At 41.3% G+C, this 18,182-nt stretch overlaps 3 protein-coding genes across 7 annotated transcripts in view; 2 read left to right on the top strand and 1 right to left on the bottom strand.

The window, feature by feature from the left end:
• The first annotated feature begins 393 nt into the window (after nt 1-393).
• rabepk (Rab9 effector protein with kelch motifs) lies at nt 394-3,893 on the top strand. 5 transcript variants are annotated; one of them, XM_080756018.1, is made up of 9 exons: nt 394-413; nt 939-1,024; nt 1,404-1,458; nt 1,542-1,699; nt 2,004-2,159; nt 2,432-2,596; nt 3,019-3,168; nt 3,328-3,477; nt 3,604-3,893. In XM_080756018.1, the coding sequence occupies exons 3-9, from the start codon at nt 1,406-1,408 to the stop codon at nt 3,828-3,830; spliced, it is 1,059 nt and encodes a 352-aa protein (XP_080612144.1). In that variant the 5' UTR covers nt 394-413; nt 939-1,024; nt 1,404-1,405; the 3' UTR covers nt 3,831-3,893. The 5 variants fall into 5 exon arrangements, with proteins under 5 accessions (XP_080612144.1, XP_080612142.1, XP_080612145.1 ...); XM_080756016.1 differs by lacking the exon at nt 394-413 and adding an exon at nt 439-791; XM_080756019.1 differs by lacking the exon at nt 394-413 and adding an exon at nt 439-633.
• A 1,082-nt stretch (nt 3,894-4,975) lies between these two features.
• hspa5 (heat shock protein 5) lies at nt 4,976-9,246 on the bottom strand. The gene is made up of 9 exons (XM_080756798.1): nt 9,119-9,246; nt 7,943-8,093; nt 7,588-7,819; nt 7,359-7,496; nt 7,119-7,231; nt 6,573-6,963; nt 6,243-6,480; nt 5,969-6,136; nt 4,976-5,826 (listed from the first exon to the last, which is right to left on the bottom strand). Exons 2-9 carry the CDS (start codon nt 8,056-8,058, stop codon nt 5,258-5,260), a joined length of 1,965 nt encoding a protein of 654 aa, XP_080612924.1. The 5' UTR covers nt 8,059-8,093; nt 9,119-9,246; the 3' UTR covers nt 4,976-5,257.
• Nucleotides 9,247-13,170: 3,924 nt separating this feature from the next.
• Nucleotides 13,171-18,182, top strand: part of golga2 (golgin A2) — a gene marked incomplete at its 5' end in the record, with an annotated part of 29,213 nt that continues 24,201 nt past the window's right edge. Inside the window, 3 exon segments of the mRNA XM_080756097.1 lie at nt 13,171-13,201; nt 13,204-13,256; nt 14,680-14,823. Of these exon segments, the coding sequence (XP_080612223.1) occupies nt 13,171-13,201; nt 13,204-13,256; nt 14,680-14,823 (228 nt within the window).

Raw genomic sequence — 18,182 nt, forward strand, 5'->3', positions numbered from 1 at the left:
CCTGTATTATTGGTCACATCTCTGCTTTAGTGAGACCTAGCTGGGAGCATGAGAGATTTCTCCAACAGACATTGTAGACAGACTGCTAAAGGCCTACACGTCTAAAGAGTAAGGAAACGGAGTAAAAAGACCTTTCCATCTATTTTATGAAGGGCCAAGCCCTTCATAAAATGTGAAGGGAACATAATGAACAGATTATCACAGATGAATAAATAAGTGGTTAATAACAGGCCACATCACTTTCTCTTGGAACAAACAATACACCTACAATCTTGTCCAAAGGGTGTAAGAAGTGATCATTTTGATTCGTTGCATGTTCCCACTGGAGGGCGCCATAGGGAGGCCGCCCTACATTATTGTACACTATATATTCAGAAACGGCTTCCTGCTCGCTCTGTAAACTTCACTTCCAGGTCGTTTTGGGGTTATTATGCGGCGTTAATGTTTTAGTATGGTTGTTGCTGCGCAACTAGCAACAAAGCTACATGCATTATCTGTTCAGTTACAGATTTTAATAATAGCTACATTTTTTTTTATGTGATATAGATGGATACAGACAGAAAGTACAGACCAGAACGCGCTTGCGTTAAAATACGTGGAATGTAAACTACTCTCTCTCTAGAAACGACAGAGGTAATCTGAGTTTCATGCTATTGAAAATGCTATCAATGGTTTTCAACTGTTGTAGTAGTACTACTACTACACTACAGTTATTTTAAGAACTTGCTAGGTTCAAACAACCATTAGCTGCCACTGTGTCAACCTCACTTTGTGAATAGAATTACCCTCTGGTGAGAAATTATACTTTTTTGATTGATTGATTGATTGAAATGTTTATTAACAGTTTGTAGAATTACAGTACATTTCAAGCACAAACTCAATACAAAGACTGTTAGTGAGTGGACGACCCAATTAAGCATTACACTTGTTTACAACAGGGTCCACATTACAATATACCCAAGCAAGCCCTGGCACAGGGGCCTGAACTGCAGTGTCCCTCTCCAGCTGAACGACATCTGTACAGGCCAGTTGCAACAGAAACCACTCCATTAAAATCCTCTGGCGTCTGGCTGGCATTTTGTTTTATTAGGCAATTTTGGGTCATGGGTGGGATGCTTAGAGTATAATACTCTCTAAGGTGGGATGGCCTAACCAGACTTCGCCAGATGGGGGCGGTATTTGATTCACTATTTCACAATACGCTGGGAAACAAATGTGATTGTGAAGCAATTTAATGTTCATTTAATTAATTAACATGTATGTCGTTTTTAAATTGTGATATTTGACACGGAAATAATTGTTTCTGAGCAATTATAAATATGAGTAATTAAATGATAGGTGGTATACCTGTCATTGCATATCATTGATATTGTCACTCATTGGGCTACTTTTCTCTTCTACAGACATGGAATTTCTCCCAGTACTTGACCCTGAGGTCAAGCCGAAAGAAGGAATATGGTAATAATTAAGTTACACTCTATTACACTATTAGTTTGATATTGCATCTTTCTTGTTTGTTGAACTCTTGGTGATGTCCGCAGGTATGCTATAATACCCAGGGGAAGTGGCCCAGGTGTTAGTGTCGGCCACACCTGCACATACGTTCCCTGCTCTGACGATGAAGGCAAAGGAAAGATCCTTATTGTTGGAGGAGCCAATCCCAATGGCAGCTTTTCTGAATCCCATGTCATAAATCTAGGTAGAGGGATGTTTTCTGACATTTGGGGATTGGAGATTGTGACAAAAAAACTGAGCTCAATTGCACCCAAAAAAAAACCTGAACTCATTCAGTAGATTTTCTGTGGTCTGGGGCTTCCAAACCCCAGATAAAACTCCAGACCACAGAAAATCCACTGAATGTTCAAGTTCAGGTTTTTTGGGTGTAATTGAGGTCATAAAACCTAAAAGAAAAACGAAAAAACATGAAACCTTTAACTCTCATTACTGTATGCACTGTATTCTATATCTATTCTCTTTTTTTTTAATCACTTTGGACCTGTTAGATTGTCATGAGTGGGACATTCCAGAGTGGGAAGGTTTGGAGTCTAGGTATGAACACTGTAGTTTTGTGCCTGAGAGCTGTCCACACAGTCTATGGGTGTTTGCCGGGGCACAACCAAGTGGAAATCGGAACTGCATCCAGAACGTACAACTAACTGGTACAAAGCCTAATTGAATGTGTTATTATTTTCATTACAGAATGATTGTATACCATGTGAAAATATGCAAAACACCTTGATTAGGGGCTTGTGTGGAACAATTAATTAAAACAATGAATCCGCAGTCATCTAATGTTCTTTCATTTGGAAACTATAGGCTATTGTAATTTCAATTAACTTTGATGGACTATTTCATTTATTTCATTATTTTTGACACAATCAAAATAACATAACATTGGATGAGCAGTCTTGTTTGACCTAATCTATTCCAGACAGTGGGTCACGATGGAAGACTGTGGAGGTGAAAGGGAAAGCCCCATGTCCCAGGACATATCACACCAACTCAGCCTGCATAGGGAACAGACTATATGTGTTTTCTGGTGGTGAAGCAAGTGCTACACCCATCTCTGATCCAAAGCTACATGTCTTTGATACAGGTTAGTGATGGCCCTACAAAAGCAAGGTATTCCAACTGGTAATTCCCAACAAACAAAACTATGATGACTCTAGAGTCTAGAGTCATCATAGTTTTGTTTGTTTATAATGTGATGTGCTTGTGCTTATAATGCCTAAAATAGGAACACCGGATTCAAAGTGATTAAATGAAAAAGTTGTGCCAAAGCATTGTATTTCCTCAAGGGGAGAGTATGGGGCGCATAATTAGTTTAGACTAGTCATTGGTTAGACTTGGGTTAAGGTTAGGTTTAGGTGTGCTGCCCCGTGGGAGGTTAGGTTTAGGGTGAGGGTTTGAGATAGGTTGTAGTTGTTGGACTAATGACTGGTCTAACCAATGGCTAGTCTAAACCAAAAATTGTCTAAACTAATGTATAGTTTTTCTCTCTCTCTCATCACTATTCAGTGTCATCCTCCTGGTCTCAACCAGAAACACAGGGGAAGCATCCATCTGCCAGGCATGGCCACATCATAGTGGCAGTGGGCTCAAGAATCTACATCCATGGAGGGATGGCAGGAGACAAATTCCATAGTGACATGTACTCACTGGACACAGGTAAGCTCTAGCTATACCAGAGGAACAAAGTTGCTCTCAGTTCTCTCATTGGATCATCACAGGGAATATAGATCACTAAACTTCTGTTCTGTATTGTAAATTCAGTATGCCTCAGTATTGTCATGTACTAAAGTGCCATAACTGTGGGTCTATTTAAAGGTAACATGAAGTGGGAGAAGGTGCAGAGCAAAGGAGATATCCCTCAAGGAGTTGCAGCTCACTCTGCAGTGGCACTGGGCAAGGACATATATGTCTTTGGGGGATTGACTTCAGAAGGAGCTACCAACTCTATGTACAGATTTCACACTGGTATGACCACGTTTGTGTAGCCATTGTTTTTATTTTTGTACTCAAAATGTTTTCAACTTTACCATTCACAGATGCCACAGAGCATTCACATTGTAATCTTTCTTAAAATCTATTCTCTACTTGCAGACAAAAAGCGATGGGTACTGATGAATTTCAGTGGGGATATTCCACCCAACCGCCTTGATCATTCTATGTGTTTAATACCTTGGACGGTGAGGGCTGATGATGGAAATGGCGATCTGGCCCAAGGCGCAACAGCCCCAATGGAGACATTACAGCTGGCCTTTGTATTTGGAGGGATGGACACACAGGGAGTAATTCATAGTGACTGTGTTGCAACTGTGTTAACATGATGTATGCTTAAATGCCCGAATCATTTTACATACCATTTCTAATATTAAAGTATTTCACGTTAACTACCCGTGGCTAGTATAATGATTGTAATTGCAACAGGGGGCTCCACTTCTCAGCTCTTAAACTACATATTCAAGTGTCCATTTAATCCAATCAGGTCATGTCGGCTATAATTTCATAGTATTAAATTGTTTGCTCATCACTTCCCATTTCACTCGTTTATCCTGTGTGAGATCTTGATTGGATGAACTTGGTATCCCAACCCAAAGACACATTTATTTTGTAACCCATTCTGGGCGGGAACCCCTTTGTTTTAAACAGTTATAATTTAGCTATTGAAAAATAGCAGATCTACAAGCTCGGCACGGTATGAGCTTGTAGGTCTGCTAAAATGTGCCTCACCAATCTTTCCGAAAATTGTCATTTAGAAGAGCTTTTATTTATTATCGACGTCAGGCGAGACCCATTAATGAGCAACTACAGCAATTACTATTGAACAAGCAATTTAACAACTTTTAAACTTAACATTTAAAAATGGCAAGGAATTTTTTGCTCTATATTCTGATAGTAATCATTAATTAGGAGTCTCCCTGTCTCTCCAGCTCTTTTAGTTAACAGAAAATGCATTTTCAGAATTTCAGCTTGGAGAACTCACAGGATAAAAGTGAAATTGGAAGTAATGACAAAGAAATGAACAGACTAAATTTAAACTGACACTTTACCCTATTCTGATGAAATTGAATAAAAATATTTCTGTGGGTTGTTGCCAAAGAGATGGTTACCCAGGCTGTTGCCAAACAAAAGCAATGATTACCATCAGAATAGTGTCAAAACAACATTGTTGAATGAGAACCATAATATATTGGAGAATGTACCAGTAGCGCACTACACTACCAATTTAAATTAAGATCATGGTGCCCTCATTTGCATCATTACCATGTATATAGAGGTAGAATGGTCAATAACCCAAGGTATGAACTGATGGAACACAAGACAAAACTTTATATCAAACATTTATTTCAACATCTTCATTGTAGAAAGGCTCTACAATGACCAGAGTCAATAAATAACTTTAACATAGTCAGTGAACATGTCAAGCCCATGAACCCATGAACCCCCCCCCCCCCCTCCCTTACTAGCCCCTCCCCACTAAAGAACCCCTTTCAGGACTGCCTGAGAACAGCAGTAGCGAGCCACAAATCTGGGCCGACAAATATCTCCACCCTAGAGCGAAGAGCACATCCCTCACACATTGAAAGTTATTTCAATTATCTTTACAGAAGTTTTCAGCGTGGTCATTTTGCCACTCCTTCCCCACCTTTCTTCTCACCATTTGAGTCAATGAGTCCATTATGTACATCTAGATGCCACTACCAGAGAGGCAAAAGGTGGCAGAACAAAGTACTTTTTTTTACGTTACACCTGCCTACAACTCATCCTTCTCATCCTGCTCGCCCTCTCCACCCTCAGGTGGGGGTCCACCAGCTCCACCATAAAGCTTGCCAACAATGGGCTGTACTATTTCTTCAAGCTCCTTCTTCTTGGCCTTGAATTCTTCCAGCTCTGCCTCTTGGTGAGACTCCATCCACTCAATTTTCTCCTCCACAGCTTTCTCGATGATTTCCTTATCCTCGTCGGACAACTTGCCACCGAGCTTCTCCTTGTCACCGATCTGGTTCTTCAGAGAGTAGGCATAGCTCTCCAACTCGTTGCGGGCATCGATACGCTCCTTCAGCTTCTTGTCATCATCGGCAAATCGCTCGGCATCGTCTACCATGCGCTTGATGTCTTCAGGTGTCAGGCGGTTCTGGTCATTGGTAATGGTGATTTTGTTCTTATTGCCTGTGCCCTTGTCCTCTGCAGTCACACGCAGGATACCATTGACATCAATCTCAAAGGTAACCTCAATCTGGGGCACGCCACGGGGAGCAGGAGGGATGCCAGTCAAATCAAAGGTGCCCAGCAGATGGTTGTCTTTGGTCAGGGGACGCTCACCTAAACAGGGGACAAGTAGAAATTCACAATCAGATCCAAAGTTCAGCAATATTGATAAGATATAGAACAAGGAGACTGAGACTGGTAAAGTGTTACCATCATTATTGCAAAGTTCATGAAAGAGTCCCAAGTCTCGTCTTACCTTCATAAACCTTGATAGTGACAGTGGGCTGATTGTCAGAGGCGGTAGAGAAGATCTGGGACTTCTTTGTGGGCACTACAGTGTTCCTGGGAATCAGCTTGGTCATTACTCCTCCAACAGTCTCAATACCCAAGGTCAGTGGGCATACATCAAGAAGAACCAGGTCACCTGGAATAGGAAATGAAACACATTAGGTTAGGTCCATGTCAAGTGAAAAAATAAATGCCTGCAGTAACGGATGTATTGTGGAAATCAGCTGGCAATGGTGACCTACCAGTGTCCTCCTCTCCAGAGAGCACTCCAGCCTGCACAGCAGCTCCATAAGCCACAGCCTCATCAGGGTTGATGCCTCTGGACGGTTCTTTGCCATTAAAGAACTCCTTCACCAGCTGCTGGATTTTAGGGATACGGGTAGAGCCTCCAACCAAGACAATCTCATCGATGTCAGGTTTCTTCAGGTCAGAATCTTCCAAAACTTTCTGCACAGGCTTCATGGTGGAACGGAAAAGATCCTGGAAGCAAACAAAGCCAAGTTAATAAAAATGTACCTTGAAGCTGTGGGGCATTTGAGCAGACCAATTGGCACCCATGATCTGAAACCTACCATGTTGAGCTCCTCAAACTTGGCACGAGTCAGGGTCTCAGAGAAGTCCTCGCCCTCAAAGAAGGACTCGATCTCAATGCGGGCCTGGTGGCTGGCAGACAGGGCTCTCTTGGCCTTCTCAACCTCACGACGCAGTTTCTGCACAGCACGGTTGTCCTTGCGCACATCTTTGCCGGTCTTCTTCTTGTACAGCTTGATGAAGTGCTCCATGACACGCTGGTCAAAGTCCTCACCTCCCAAGTGAGTGTCACCGTTGGTGGCTACCACTTCAAACACACCGTTGTCAATGGTAAGCAGGGAAACATCGAAGGTGCCACCACCAAGGTCGAACACAAGAATGTTCTTCTCGCCATCTTTCTTGTCTAGACCATAGGCAATGGCAGCAGCAGTCCTGTAAAAAACAGAAATGTCAGTAAATATTTTAACCCATTTTGGGCGGGAACCGGTTATAATTTAGCTATTGAAAAATAGCAGATCTACAAGCTCATAGCGCGCGAGCTTGTAGGTCTGATATTTATATATTTTTTAATTTTGAGGGACACGTACGGCTCATTGATGATTCTCATGACGATCAATCCAGCAATGACTCCGGCATCCTTGGTGGCCTGACGCTGAGCATCGTTGAAATAGGCAGGGACAGTAACCACAGCATGCGTGACCTTTGTAAACATAACGAATAAAAAATAATGTTAAAAAAAAGAGAAAAACCACCTTACACAACAAAAAAAACACCTTATTCACAATCCATATTTTTCCTGATTTCATGTAGATTTTAAATTCCTTTACCGTCTTTCCTAGGTAAGCCTCAGCAGTCTCCTTCATCTTAACCAGCACCATAGCAGAGATCTCCTCAGGCGCAAAGGTCTTAGTCTGTCCACCACTAACTTCCAACTGAATGTGGGGCTTGCTCTTCTTCTCAATAACCTAGAGACAAAAAGGAACATCCCTTTTGTAATTTTGTTTCAACAAATATTTACATCCACCCGAGGCGTGTGTCAGGAGCATTTGAACATACCTTGAATGGAAAGTATTTGATGTCCGCCTGCACATTTGTATCGGACCAGGTACGACCAATCAACCTCTTGGCATCAAACACTGTGTTCTCAGGATTGGAGGTCAGCTGGTTCTTGGCAGCGTCACCAATCAGACGCTCACCTTCAGCGGTGAAGGCCACATAAGATGGGGTGATGCGGTTTCCCTGGTCATTGGCAATGATCTCAACACGACCATTTTTGAACACTCCAACACTAAAAAGGGAAAAGGGAGTTGACAGTTAACATTAATGATGAGCAAATGTTTCCCCCAGAATAGGCATGATGATTAAAGGAACATTACAAAAACATTAAAATGTAACAATGAACCTCTCTTACCATGAGTAGGTGGTCCCCAAGTCAATTCCGACCACAGTCCCCACGCTCTCCTTCTTATCGTCGTCATCGGCAAACACAGTGCCGGCGACCAGCAACACCATGCACAACAGCCTCATCTTCACTGGTCTGTTGTTCAGCTCACTTAAGAAGTCTGTGAAAAGGTGAACAATAATGTCAAATCAATTGGTAAGGTGATGACATTGTGCAATTAAGACAACCATGTCCTGGATATTTGAGCTCATAGCAGCTTGCCATGACACAGGACCACAATGGAAACAAGCAAGGGCTTTTTGTCTTTTGCGTCATCTTTTTAGCATCATTATAAAATCCTTTACTGAAAACTTTAACGGTTTGCAAATGGTACAATCAAAAACGTCAAGCTACTATATGAGGTAGAGCGATCAAATCGCTTTGCCGTTTGCACATCCGGCGTACAGCGGTTACGGAAACGGTCTATGAGTGTTCAAGGAGGTGCGTGGAAATGCCCGGATACAGTATTGGGAGTAGGCGGGCTTTAGACCGGAGAGGATTGGTTAATGGTTAGTAATTTAAATGGAAACCAGGCTTTCAGAGTCTGACAGGTATAGGCTAGCGCAAAGCGGAAAGCCTGTGCTGGTGACTCGAGGTTAACTTTGAGGAGAGGCACTGCGATGCTCTCCGGTCTTACGTGGTGTAGTAGTCGATGTATCGTACGGATCACACAATATATCCTAGATTTTTTTTAAACACCAAATACTCAAAATCGACGCCTTCTTAAAAAACAACGTCATCAATGTTGGGCAGGTTTTTATTAAATAATGGGGATAGGAAGGATAGTAAAGTCGGGTACGTGGTGGCCCCCACAGCTGCCTTCCTTTACCCGGTTTCCTTTCAAACCCCGCCCGGCACTTTAGCTTCAGCAGCGTGCTAAACAAGCTCGCGTGAATGTGTTGGGCTAATGTACCGTCTATTGACATGTAAAATATAAGACATTGACCAAAAGTACCGAATAGAAAAATTCCACATGACACATTTTCCAGCCTCTCCCTCTCCTCTCTCAGAAATAGCCCTTTTAGCTTTGATAGCATTTAGCGTAGCGTGCCGACGAGGGGAAAAGCTAAATGTCGTCCAGCTGCTAGGCCATTTCATGTCAAAATGTGATATTAATAATAAACCATGCGTTCTTCTATCACATACCTTTTAGAGCAGATACTGAATTGATCCTCGTCTCCCTGTCTGACTCCTTGGCGGTAATCCAACTAAAGGTATGGCAGCTGCTTATGGTCCCTCTCTTCACTTGTATTCTCTGTATATGAAACGATGTGTTGAATGAATGGTCCGCTCTCCGTCCGTATATAAGCATTCGCTTCGTCCCCATCGTGGAGGTACATGATTGGTCCTGTAGCAGTTCGTTGGAAGGCTCCCATTGGCTGCACGGGGCATGCTGGCCGCCGCTGATTTGCACACGTTTGGCAACGTCAACGTCATGAGTCATGTCTTACTCTATCGCTGCTGATAGGCTAGCTGTCACTGGATCATATTTTTTGTGCCATAGACTTGTCGGAAGGGATCATTTTACATACAATGTCTGTGTGAATGTGCCTTTCTTGTTCGTTTACAATGTGCATTTCTTTTTGTATGTTGCCCAATGCCCTGCAGCCTAGGCGTCATCCCAGTAGATCAATATTTGAGTCCATGAAGACTTATTGTAATATTCAGCAATCAGCATGCATTCATATGTCTCTAATGTTTTAAGCTATGTGTTACCAATTACCATGTAATGATTGACTCGTCACTACTCACTACTACCAGTAAAGAAACATGTGTGTCAGTGAGTCAGTGCATTGAATGAGTGCATTGAATGGAGATGTAATTAGTAATTACATCAACAACAAAAAAACTAGGTTGTAAGATAGTTGCATCATTCAGAACATATTCACATATTACCCCTTTTCCCCCTCACTGTATATGTTTATTTTCCCTTTTTACCTCCTTTATGATGAATTCCTGTTCTGTTCATTGACTATAGAAGTGTCTATTTGTAAGTCTCTAAATGTTTTGATGAATTGAACAAGGTGGAGTGGTGGACCCCGTAAACAAGTGTAATGCTTAATTGGGGTCGTCCACTCACAGTTAACAGTCTTTGTATTGAGTTTGTGCTTGAAATGTACTGTAATTCTGCAAACTGTTAATAAATATTTCAATCAATCAATCAAACTACTATGGCTTTCCACAATATCAACGCTGACATAGCCTACAAACAGATATGCAATAATGAATATCATAATCACCCCTTTCCATCCTATTATTTAGGCCTGCTGTATGGGGGCACAATGGGGGTCATTGAGAAAATATATAACATTACATTACACACATTTGCATTGCTCAAATGTCTATACAATTATTAAAAGGGTCAAACTGATGTCTACGTTATATCTTCAGTCTATTTTCCAAATTCTGCGAAATGACAGGGCAGAGTGGGAACATTTGATGAATCCTTTAAATAATTTAGTTGTGTAATAAATGACAGTGGTTCTCAAAGTGGAGTCCAGGGACTCCCAGGGATCCTGGAGGGTGTTCCAGGGGGCCCCACAGCAAAATAAGGAACAGTTACTTTAAACACTTCGACATGATCACAATGTGTCACAACATGTTAACTGAGTCTTTTCTTATGGGGGTCCCTGGCAAAAAATCTTTTAAATGGGAGTCTGCGGTTGAATACATAATTATGATGAACTGTTGATCCATATGTCCTGCATGCAATCACTCCAAGGCCATTTAGTCAAAGGTGAGGTATCCCATATGCCATATGGCCTCTGCCGATAAGAGACCAAAAAGTCAGCCTTTCCCAGGGCCAGTCCTTGTCAGCAGTTTGGGTTACTCTAATTACAATTTAGGCATTTAGCAGACTTAATCCAGAGCGATTTACAGTAAGCAAGACCAATGTTATATACATCAAATACATAGTCATCAAGGATCATAAACAAGCTAAGGACCTATAACATCCGACTAACAGCAGAATATCTGTACAAGAAAACAATAGTACACATTATTATAGAGTGCTATGTCTACATAAAAATGCTATCTAAGTTACATAAGTTTAGCCGTTGCAATTGCTACGGGCATAATTATTTCATACAGAGGAATGGATGGTCTTCCTGCTAGGCCTTGGGCCTGTCGCACCTCCGACGGTTGTTACAATTAGACTATAACATGTAGCCTAGCGGACTGTGGTCAGCCTATGTCAACAACTCAATCACATGGCAAACATTCAGAAAATAGAAGATCTACAGCTCAGTTTGTAGACCGGCTATTTTCAGCAAAGAGATTTAGTGTAGAGACAAAAAAGGAGCAGACCTTCACCTACTGTACCCCTGGGGGACCCTGTTCAACAGATTTAAGTAGTTACGGAAAATACCAACAAACTGGCCAGATGTATGGAGAATTGGGATGACTGGAAGTTACGATGGAGGAGTCAGGACCCCAAAAAAGTCTCGTTGTATTTGGCAGAGAATTATAACATTTTTAATATGATTATGGCAAATAATCACAGAATGTCACTGCACTGAGAGACATGCAGATGCTGTATACTTCCGCAGCTGCTTTATACATCTCTTTACAACAGTGGTTTACCAGATTTTGCCGGTTGTGCTAAATAAAACCGCCATTACCCTTTTCATGTCACGCACCCCCTTGAGGGCACCACTCAGTTCAGTTGATTTTAGAGTAAGAGTCAACACTGGTGTTGTGATGATGCCACAGCTTTGGTACCAATTATAGTCACATGTTATCCATAGCCATACATTGCCAAGTCTATTTATTGCTAAAATTGGCCCAACCACAATGTGGTTGGGGTTGAGAGTGGATAAGAGAATATAAGAGTGCTGCGTGGGTCTACAGTTAAAAACCTGTAAACCTGTGATGTGACAATAAGCTGATTCTGATTCTCTACAACAGAAATCAAGTGCAGAAGTGTTCCTTGGGGAGGGATAGATCAACTTTGTAGAAAACCATATAGTGTTATGATTTGTGCATCATCATGGCCATCTCGTGACGCCTGCTATGTAGGCCTACTTGATACCAGATACAACTTGTTGTCATAATTATAGCATGTTGATTATTGATACGAGATGCATCTGTTAGATGCAGACAGTAAGGTCATCCTTATTCTTATCCTGTTGTTTCTATGTCTCATATATTCTGATCACCTACAAAACAGTTGAACTTAATAATAATCCATGCAGGCTTGTTTAACTGTTTTTAGTTTTTTCATGTTTATCACATTTATGTATTTTTTATTATGTATTGTAAAGTATGTGGAACATTTACATTGCCTGTTATTTTTTTCATTTTATTTAATTGAACTACTCATTATCATTGAAAACCATATTGAGAATCCAGTCCAACCCCGGAAGTAGGAAGAGTTATTCTGTGTGCATATATATAGCCCATTCTGCCACCTGCAGCTCTGCCTCCTGTAATTTCGTCTGTGCCACCCATTTCCAAGCTGTACGTACTTCATGGCTGGTCTCTACCGTCTTGTACATCTTCCCTCTCACACTACTACCCTTCTGTGACTATTACAAATCACTCCTGACACTTTGCCTGTAGATCTGCTGTTTTCACTAGAAATTTCTGAAATTCTTGTGGGCGGGTTGGGGGGATTTCTGAAAAGAAAAATCTCTTTGAAAATGAAAAAGAAGAAGAAAAAAAAGGAATTAATTAATAAAAAATAAATAAAAAAGGCATATTTACTAATGTCATAACAAATGGGTCCAGATCCAGTGTTGGGATGCACAATCAATAAAACAAAGAAGTTAAAACAGCACTATAACTTCTATCTTCTACCCTCGATTTGAACCCAGTTTCCTGTGAAAGTGATAACATTTTTACCATTTAGCTAATAGAGCCGACCTGCTTGCTTGTGGGATGAATTGAATCTTGACCATAAGTCCAATTTGGAGTCAGATCCATGGGTCAGATCCTGTGAGACATGACCTTTGACACAAACAAAAAATAATATCTCAATAGAAGAGCAGGGAGACAAAATGCAACCACCCCAATATAAAATAAAAGTTACACAGTGAGGCTTTAAACGTGCATCTCACTTCTCACATGTTAAGGCATTACATCCAAGCAAGCACCCAAGATAAGAACATACTTTGGAATAGTTTTGATGCTATGGGAACACCGGCATTTAATATAGCGCCCCTAGTGGCAGCTACTATGTTCCAGTGCAACCCAAACTGATGACGTGGTTCGGTGGTTCGCCTACCGGACGAGCAGGATGGCGGACCAGAGCAGGCAAATCAAACTCGCCGCAGCCAAGAAAAAGGTAAATTATTAGAATTTATTTTGAACTATAATAACAAAACAATCGTGGGAAGCATCCTACGCGCCTCTCATTGTGGCTGTTTGACTTGTCAGTGGTTTGTTTTCGTTCATCGAGGAGGATGGTGACATTACACGTCCTCCGACTCGTCCCCTGTCGCTCTGACCGACCGTCCTGCATGTATCAAGGCGCTCGTCGGATAGGAGAGGCCGGGGCTTCTTATGGGCCTCGATTGATAATATTGAATTGCGAGCTTATTTGACTATTTGTAGTTGTTGGAGACATTTATACATTTATTCTTTGCCTACTTGTTCCACTTCAGGCATTTACTAAGTGGTTGTGTGTGGCTTTCTACCACATTTTCTAATATGTAGTTGGCCGTTTCTGGTTAGCGTGTTTTGCTAATGGCTAACTTGATTTGGTAGCTATGCAGTTAATTTTAATGTAGTGAAATTATACTAGACAACAGTTACCTAAGTAAAGCTTGTCTGTGGATCAGAATCAAGTATCCAGCCTGCAGCAACTTCAACAATACCCCCAGTGAGACATTGGAACTAAGTTAACATGATAAGATGACTAACTGTTTTGACAGCTGACACCCCCACCTCGTCCACATTGTCCTTGTCTCCCTGTGCTCTAAGAAAGATTGGCCTTATCAATTGTAACTGTTAGCCAGGGCAGTTGACCCGTCAGCATTTGCTGTTGCCTTTCTATTTCCGTGGATATGTGATATGTTTGTGGACTGGTTTCAACCCCAGTATTTAGACTTTTCATGTTGGAATTTCCATTAACTATCTACTCGAGATGACTGAGCCTGTGTCCTCGCCAGTGACAGCTGTCACTAGGAGGCATGCCGTGGGCATGGAGAAGTTGTACACTCGATAGCCTACCACAAGTTAATTAGTGTACCCTTAGTCAAGAAAAATAAATGGGTCATTCATAAACATTGTAATAGTGTTAGATGTTCATAAGTTAAAGGAATATTTCACTTTTAAATAGAAAATAAACAATAAACATAAAAAGTAATGGAAAAATCACAACCCCCTCTGTGATTTTTCCATTTACCTTTTCATTTATTTTTTTATATAAATAGTTTTCTTTATTTTATTAGAAAGTGAAATATGCCTTTAAGTTAAATCTGTATGGAAGAAAACAATCAATGTAGTAACTCGCATTGTACAATTTCTTTAGAAAGCAGTTGGTGATGAGGGTGCGTTGTTAAAAACAAAATGTAGTTTCTTGAATAGTCTGTTTCTCGCTCCCACTTACGCACGCATGCACAGAGCGCCCATGTACACAGTCTACACACTGGAGACAGTGGAGGAGAGAGGAGGAAGTCACAAGTTATTTTTTAGTTAGCCGAACAACAGCTTTGTGCTACTGAAGGACATTACTGTTCTCTCATCCCTTTCTCTCCTTTGCCCAGCTGAAGGAGTTTCAGCAGAAGAGCACCCCTCCCAGTGGTGGAGGAGAGAAGGGGGCAGGAGGAGCACCAGTGGCCAAGAAGAAGAGGAAGGTGAAGGGGCTTAACCAGTCTGATGTAGCGACATCAGACAGAAACTCTCCAGATGTGAGTTTATGACTTCTTTCAGTATTTTCTGTCTGTCAAGCCTAATCATTTACACTTCAGCCAAAAAGTGTCATGCGAGTGCGACATCATCGCATGACACATATTCGGCCAAAGCATACATTAGCCTTCAGTCTGACAGTGGTTTGTTTGTCTGTAGTCACCTGTCCATCTTTGTCCTAGTGTCCTCAGTTCTGTGTTATGTGTAGGCCCACTATAGCATCTGATGTTAATGTATGTCATCTACAGTAGACGTCCAACACAGATACAATGAATTACTCACCTAATGCTGCAGCTTCCAATGTTTAAGTAATACATGTGTGTGGAATCAAGTGATGGATGCATGGTTTTCATATTATGAATAATGGTTGCTAATGTGGTTTAGCGACTAGCACTTTGACAGCTAAATAATGGTAGCTTGTTTACAACTGAAACAGACTTCCTGTGCTCTGACTTCCTCTTCAAAATAACTTGTAATGTACAGGATTCTCTAAATTCCTGTCAGCTGTTGGTGCGCAAATGCGTCTTGCATGCCTTTGATCTACCGCGCAGCAAATGTTTTCACCACGCATGCGCTCTGGTGCACCAGTAATGTGCACCGCTGATTATACTATTGGATTAGTATGAATAGCTGTCCTACAGTCTGCACGCCGAACCGATTCAACATCCTCATTATCAATATTTAGGTACAGGACCAGGAGACCTTTCTTTTTGTTTTATTTCTAACAAAAGAAAAACTGCTATTGAGACCTCCTATTCACGCTGCCTGATTGTTGGTTATACCTGTTCTGTCTGGGCCTGGGGCCATTAAAATTCCAATGCTGTCATGTACTGCCACGGGACATAATATACATCCTTGGCAGTACATGCATGACAGCAGACAGAAGAAGTCTTGAACTGAGTCAGCACTGAGGGTCGACAGGCAAAACTGCACTCAATTGAAGGCTTGAAGTAACGTCAGAACAACTCGAGTAGCTGGTACTGTGAGAGTGAGCTAGCATCACAGGCAATAGTGTTCATGCTAATCCTTACCCTGGTCAGCTCTGTCTTTTAATGACTACCGTATGCTGTTGATGACTGTTTGGGTCATTTTTGTTCCAGTATCCCATAAACAAACTATTCAGCTTTTCTGACTGCATGAACAGACAAGCACATTACACACACATGCATACACCATTTAAACCTGGCTGCATCCCTCGAATGCAACTCTGCCTCTCCATATCAATAGTTTCAGTATTGTACCCATTCAGGACGGGAACCCCTTTTGGTGTTTTAAGCATTATGTTATACTTTGGCTATTTTTGAAAAACCATGAAAATGTGGTGCAAATATTTGAATCTATATTCTTTCAGAGTGAACGTTTTCACGTTCACTCTGGTCCTTGACATGAAAAAGGTTGAGCAGGGCATAGGTTGAGCATGAAAAACATAGGTTTTTCAGAAAACCTTTAGGATATAGAAGATATTTCTTTAGAATGTCTAAATGGATCTCAACTTCTGTGATAGTAGGTAATGACAAAGTTGTGATTTCCAGTCATATTATTAATCTCAAATGTTTGTAAGTTATAGCTCAATGTATTTTTTGTAATAGTGTGCTTCTGCACACTATTAGTCAAACAAGTCAGACAGGAACTAGTATCCTATCATTTTAATCTTAAAATGTAAAAAATGCAGCATCAACAACAGTGTTTGAGTTTCCAAGCCTATTAACCACTTTTAAACTGGCTTTGCTATTTTGGGTCAAGTCATTATAGGAGACATGAAAGCTCATAACATGTCGCAGTTCTATTAATGCAATTGGATTATATTCTGCAATTGTACTAGTGCTATGCTTCCTTTCAAGCCTGATTTTCTGCCTCTGTTGAGAAATGGTGATTCTGATTTGCTCCAGGAGATTTGTTATGAGGTGGTGATCAGTCTACTCTAGGTCTGGACCAAAAATAGGTTATTGAGGTGATCAACCAATTTAATCAAAAAAGTCAACCAAAGAACAAGATTCCTTTACAGGATCTCCTCACTGGTCAACAAAAACACCTTGAAGACCTTAACAGGAGCCCTCGTACAAGGTTTCTTTGACTGTGCATGCACCTCCTGGTACCATAGCACCTCAAAGGCCCTTAAAACTAGGCTCCAGACTTCCCAAAACAAACTGGTCAGGCTCCTACTTGGCCTCAGCCCCCGAACCCACCTCACCCCTGCCCACTTTGACAGGCTGGAATGTCTTAGGGTCGACGACAGAGTACAACATCTTGCAATGGGTCTGGTCCTCAAGATTCGATACACCACCAAGATACCCATGTACCTGTCTAGATACTTCCTTAATGTTAAGTCCACACCCACAACACCAGAGGAAGTGCAATGAACCATGTACAACCCAGATTCGGCAGTTAACAGTCTTTGTATTGAGTTTGTGCTTGAAATGTACTGTAATTCTGCAAACTGTTAATAAATATTTCAATCAATCAATCAATATTGCCGTGTAACATGGTTGTATACTACCACATAAACACATCTGTGCCTAGTTTGTATAAATAAACTGCTGTTACAAACCTCATGACTGATTGATGCCGTGGGTTTAGTGTCATACCACAAATGTTCGGTACCTGTTTGCCTCACAGTGCACAGTACACGCCTTCACAGAAGTTTGCTCTCTGTTTTTCATGTCTTTAATAATTGCTTCAATGCCTTACTACTACTACTACTACTACTATGTCATGCAATGACCAGTACCAACGCAATGCTCCTCCAACGCTTTGGTTCGACCCCCGGCTGGGTCATACCAAAGACTGTAAAAATGAGACCTGCTTGGCACTCGGCATCAATGGGTTGGATTGGGGGGGTCAAATCAACTAATCAATTTATTCCCGAGCGTGGCACGGCTGCAGCTCACCGCTCCTTGGCTGCGGCTCACCGCTCCAAGAGATGGGTCAAATACGGAGAACAAATTTCACTGCGTTAACGTGTGTGACAAATCGTATGACTTTGACTTTTTTTGTCATTTGATTTTCCACTAATGACCTTCTAAATGTAATAACTCTGCACAACAATGATGACATTGGTAAAATTCTGCACAGGAGGGCTTTAATGTGGAGCATAATATTGATTTAGTCACTTAAGTTTGTAATATGTTTTCAATAAGAATTTCGTAGTAATTACGAATTATTCTATCAGTAATAAAATAGGTGTATAATTCTTATTGACCAGTGAAAAACAGAGAGCATACTTCAAGTAAAGACTAGAATGCGAGTCTCATGCCAGTCCTTAGTCTCCCCATGGTCCCACTCCCAGACCAATGGCATTAAATATTTCTCATTTCAAATCCTTTTCGTAGGATACTCTTACACTTACCCTTTCTATCCCTTT

This window comes from Protomyctophum bolini (assembly GCF_963924005.1).
Source record: "Protomyctophum bolini genome assembly, chromosome: 22".
Taxonomy (NCBI): domain Eukaryota; kingdom Metazoa; phylum Chordata; class Actinopteri; order Myctophiformes; family Myctophidae; genus Protomyctophum; species Protomyctophum bolini.

Coding starts and splice junctions, on each gene's coding strand:
- rabepk (XM_080756018.1), top strand. CDS start 1,406: ATGGAATTTCTCCCAGTACTTGACCCTGAGGTCAAGCCGAAAGAAGGA. Junction 1,459..1,541: donor AAGCCGAAAGAAGGAATATG/GTAATAATTAAG, acceptor TGATGTCCGCAG/GTATGCTATAATACCCAGGG. Junction 1,700..2,003: donor ATCCCATGTCATAAATCTAG/GTAGAGGGATGT, acceptor TGGACCTGTTAG/ATTGTCATGAGTGGGACATT.
- hspa5 (XM_080756798.1), bottom strand. CDS start 8,058: ATGAGGCTGTTGTGCATGGTGTTGCTGGTCGCCGGCACTGTGTTTGCC. Junction 6,964..7,118: donor ATGAGAATCATCAATGAGCC/GTACGTGTCCCT, acceptor TGTTTTTTACAG/GACTGCTGCTGCCATTGCCT. Junction 6,481..6,572: donor AGTTTGAGGAGCTCAACATG/GTAGGTTTCAGA, acceptor GTTTGCTTCCAG/GATCTTTTCCGTTCCACCAT.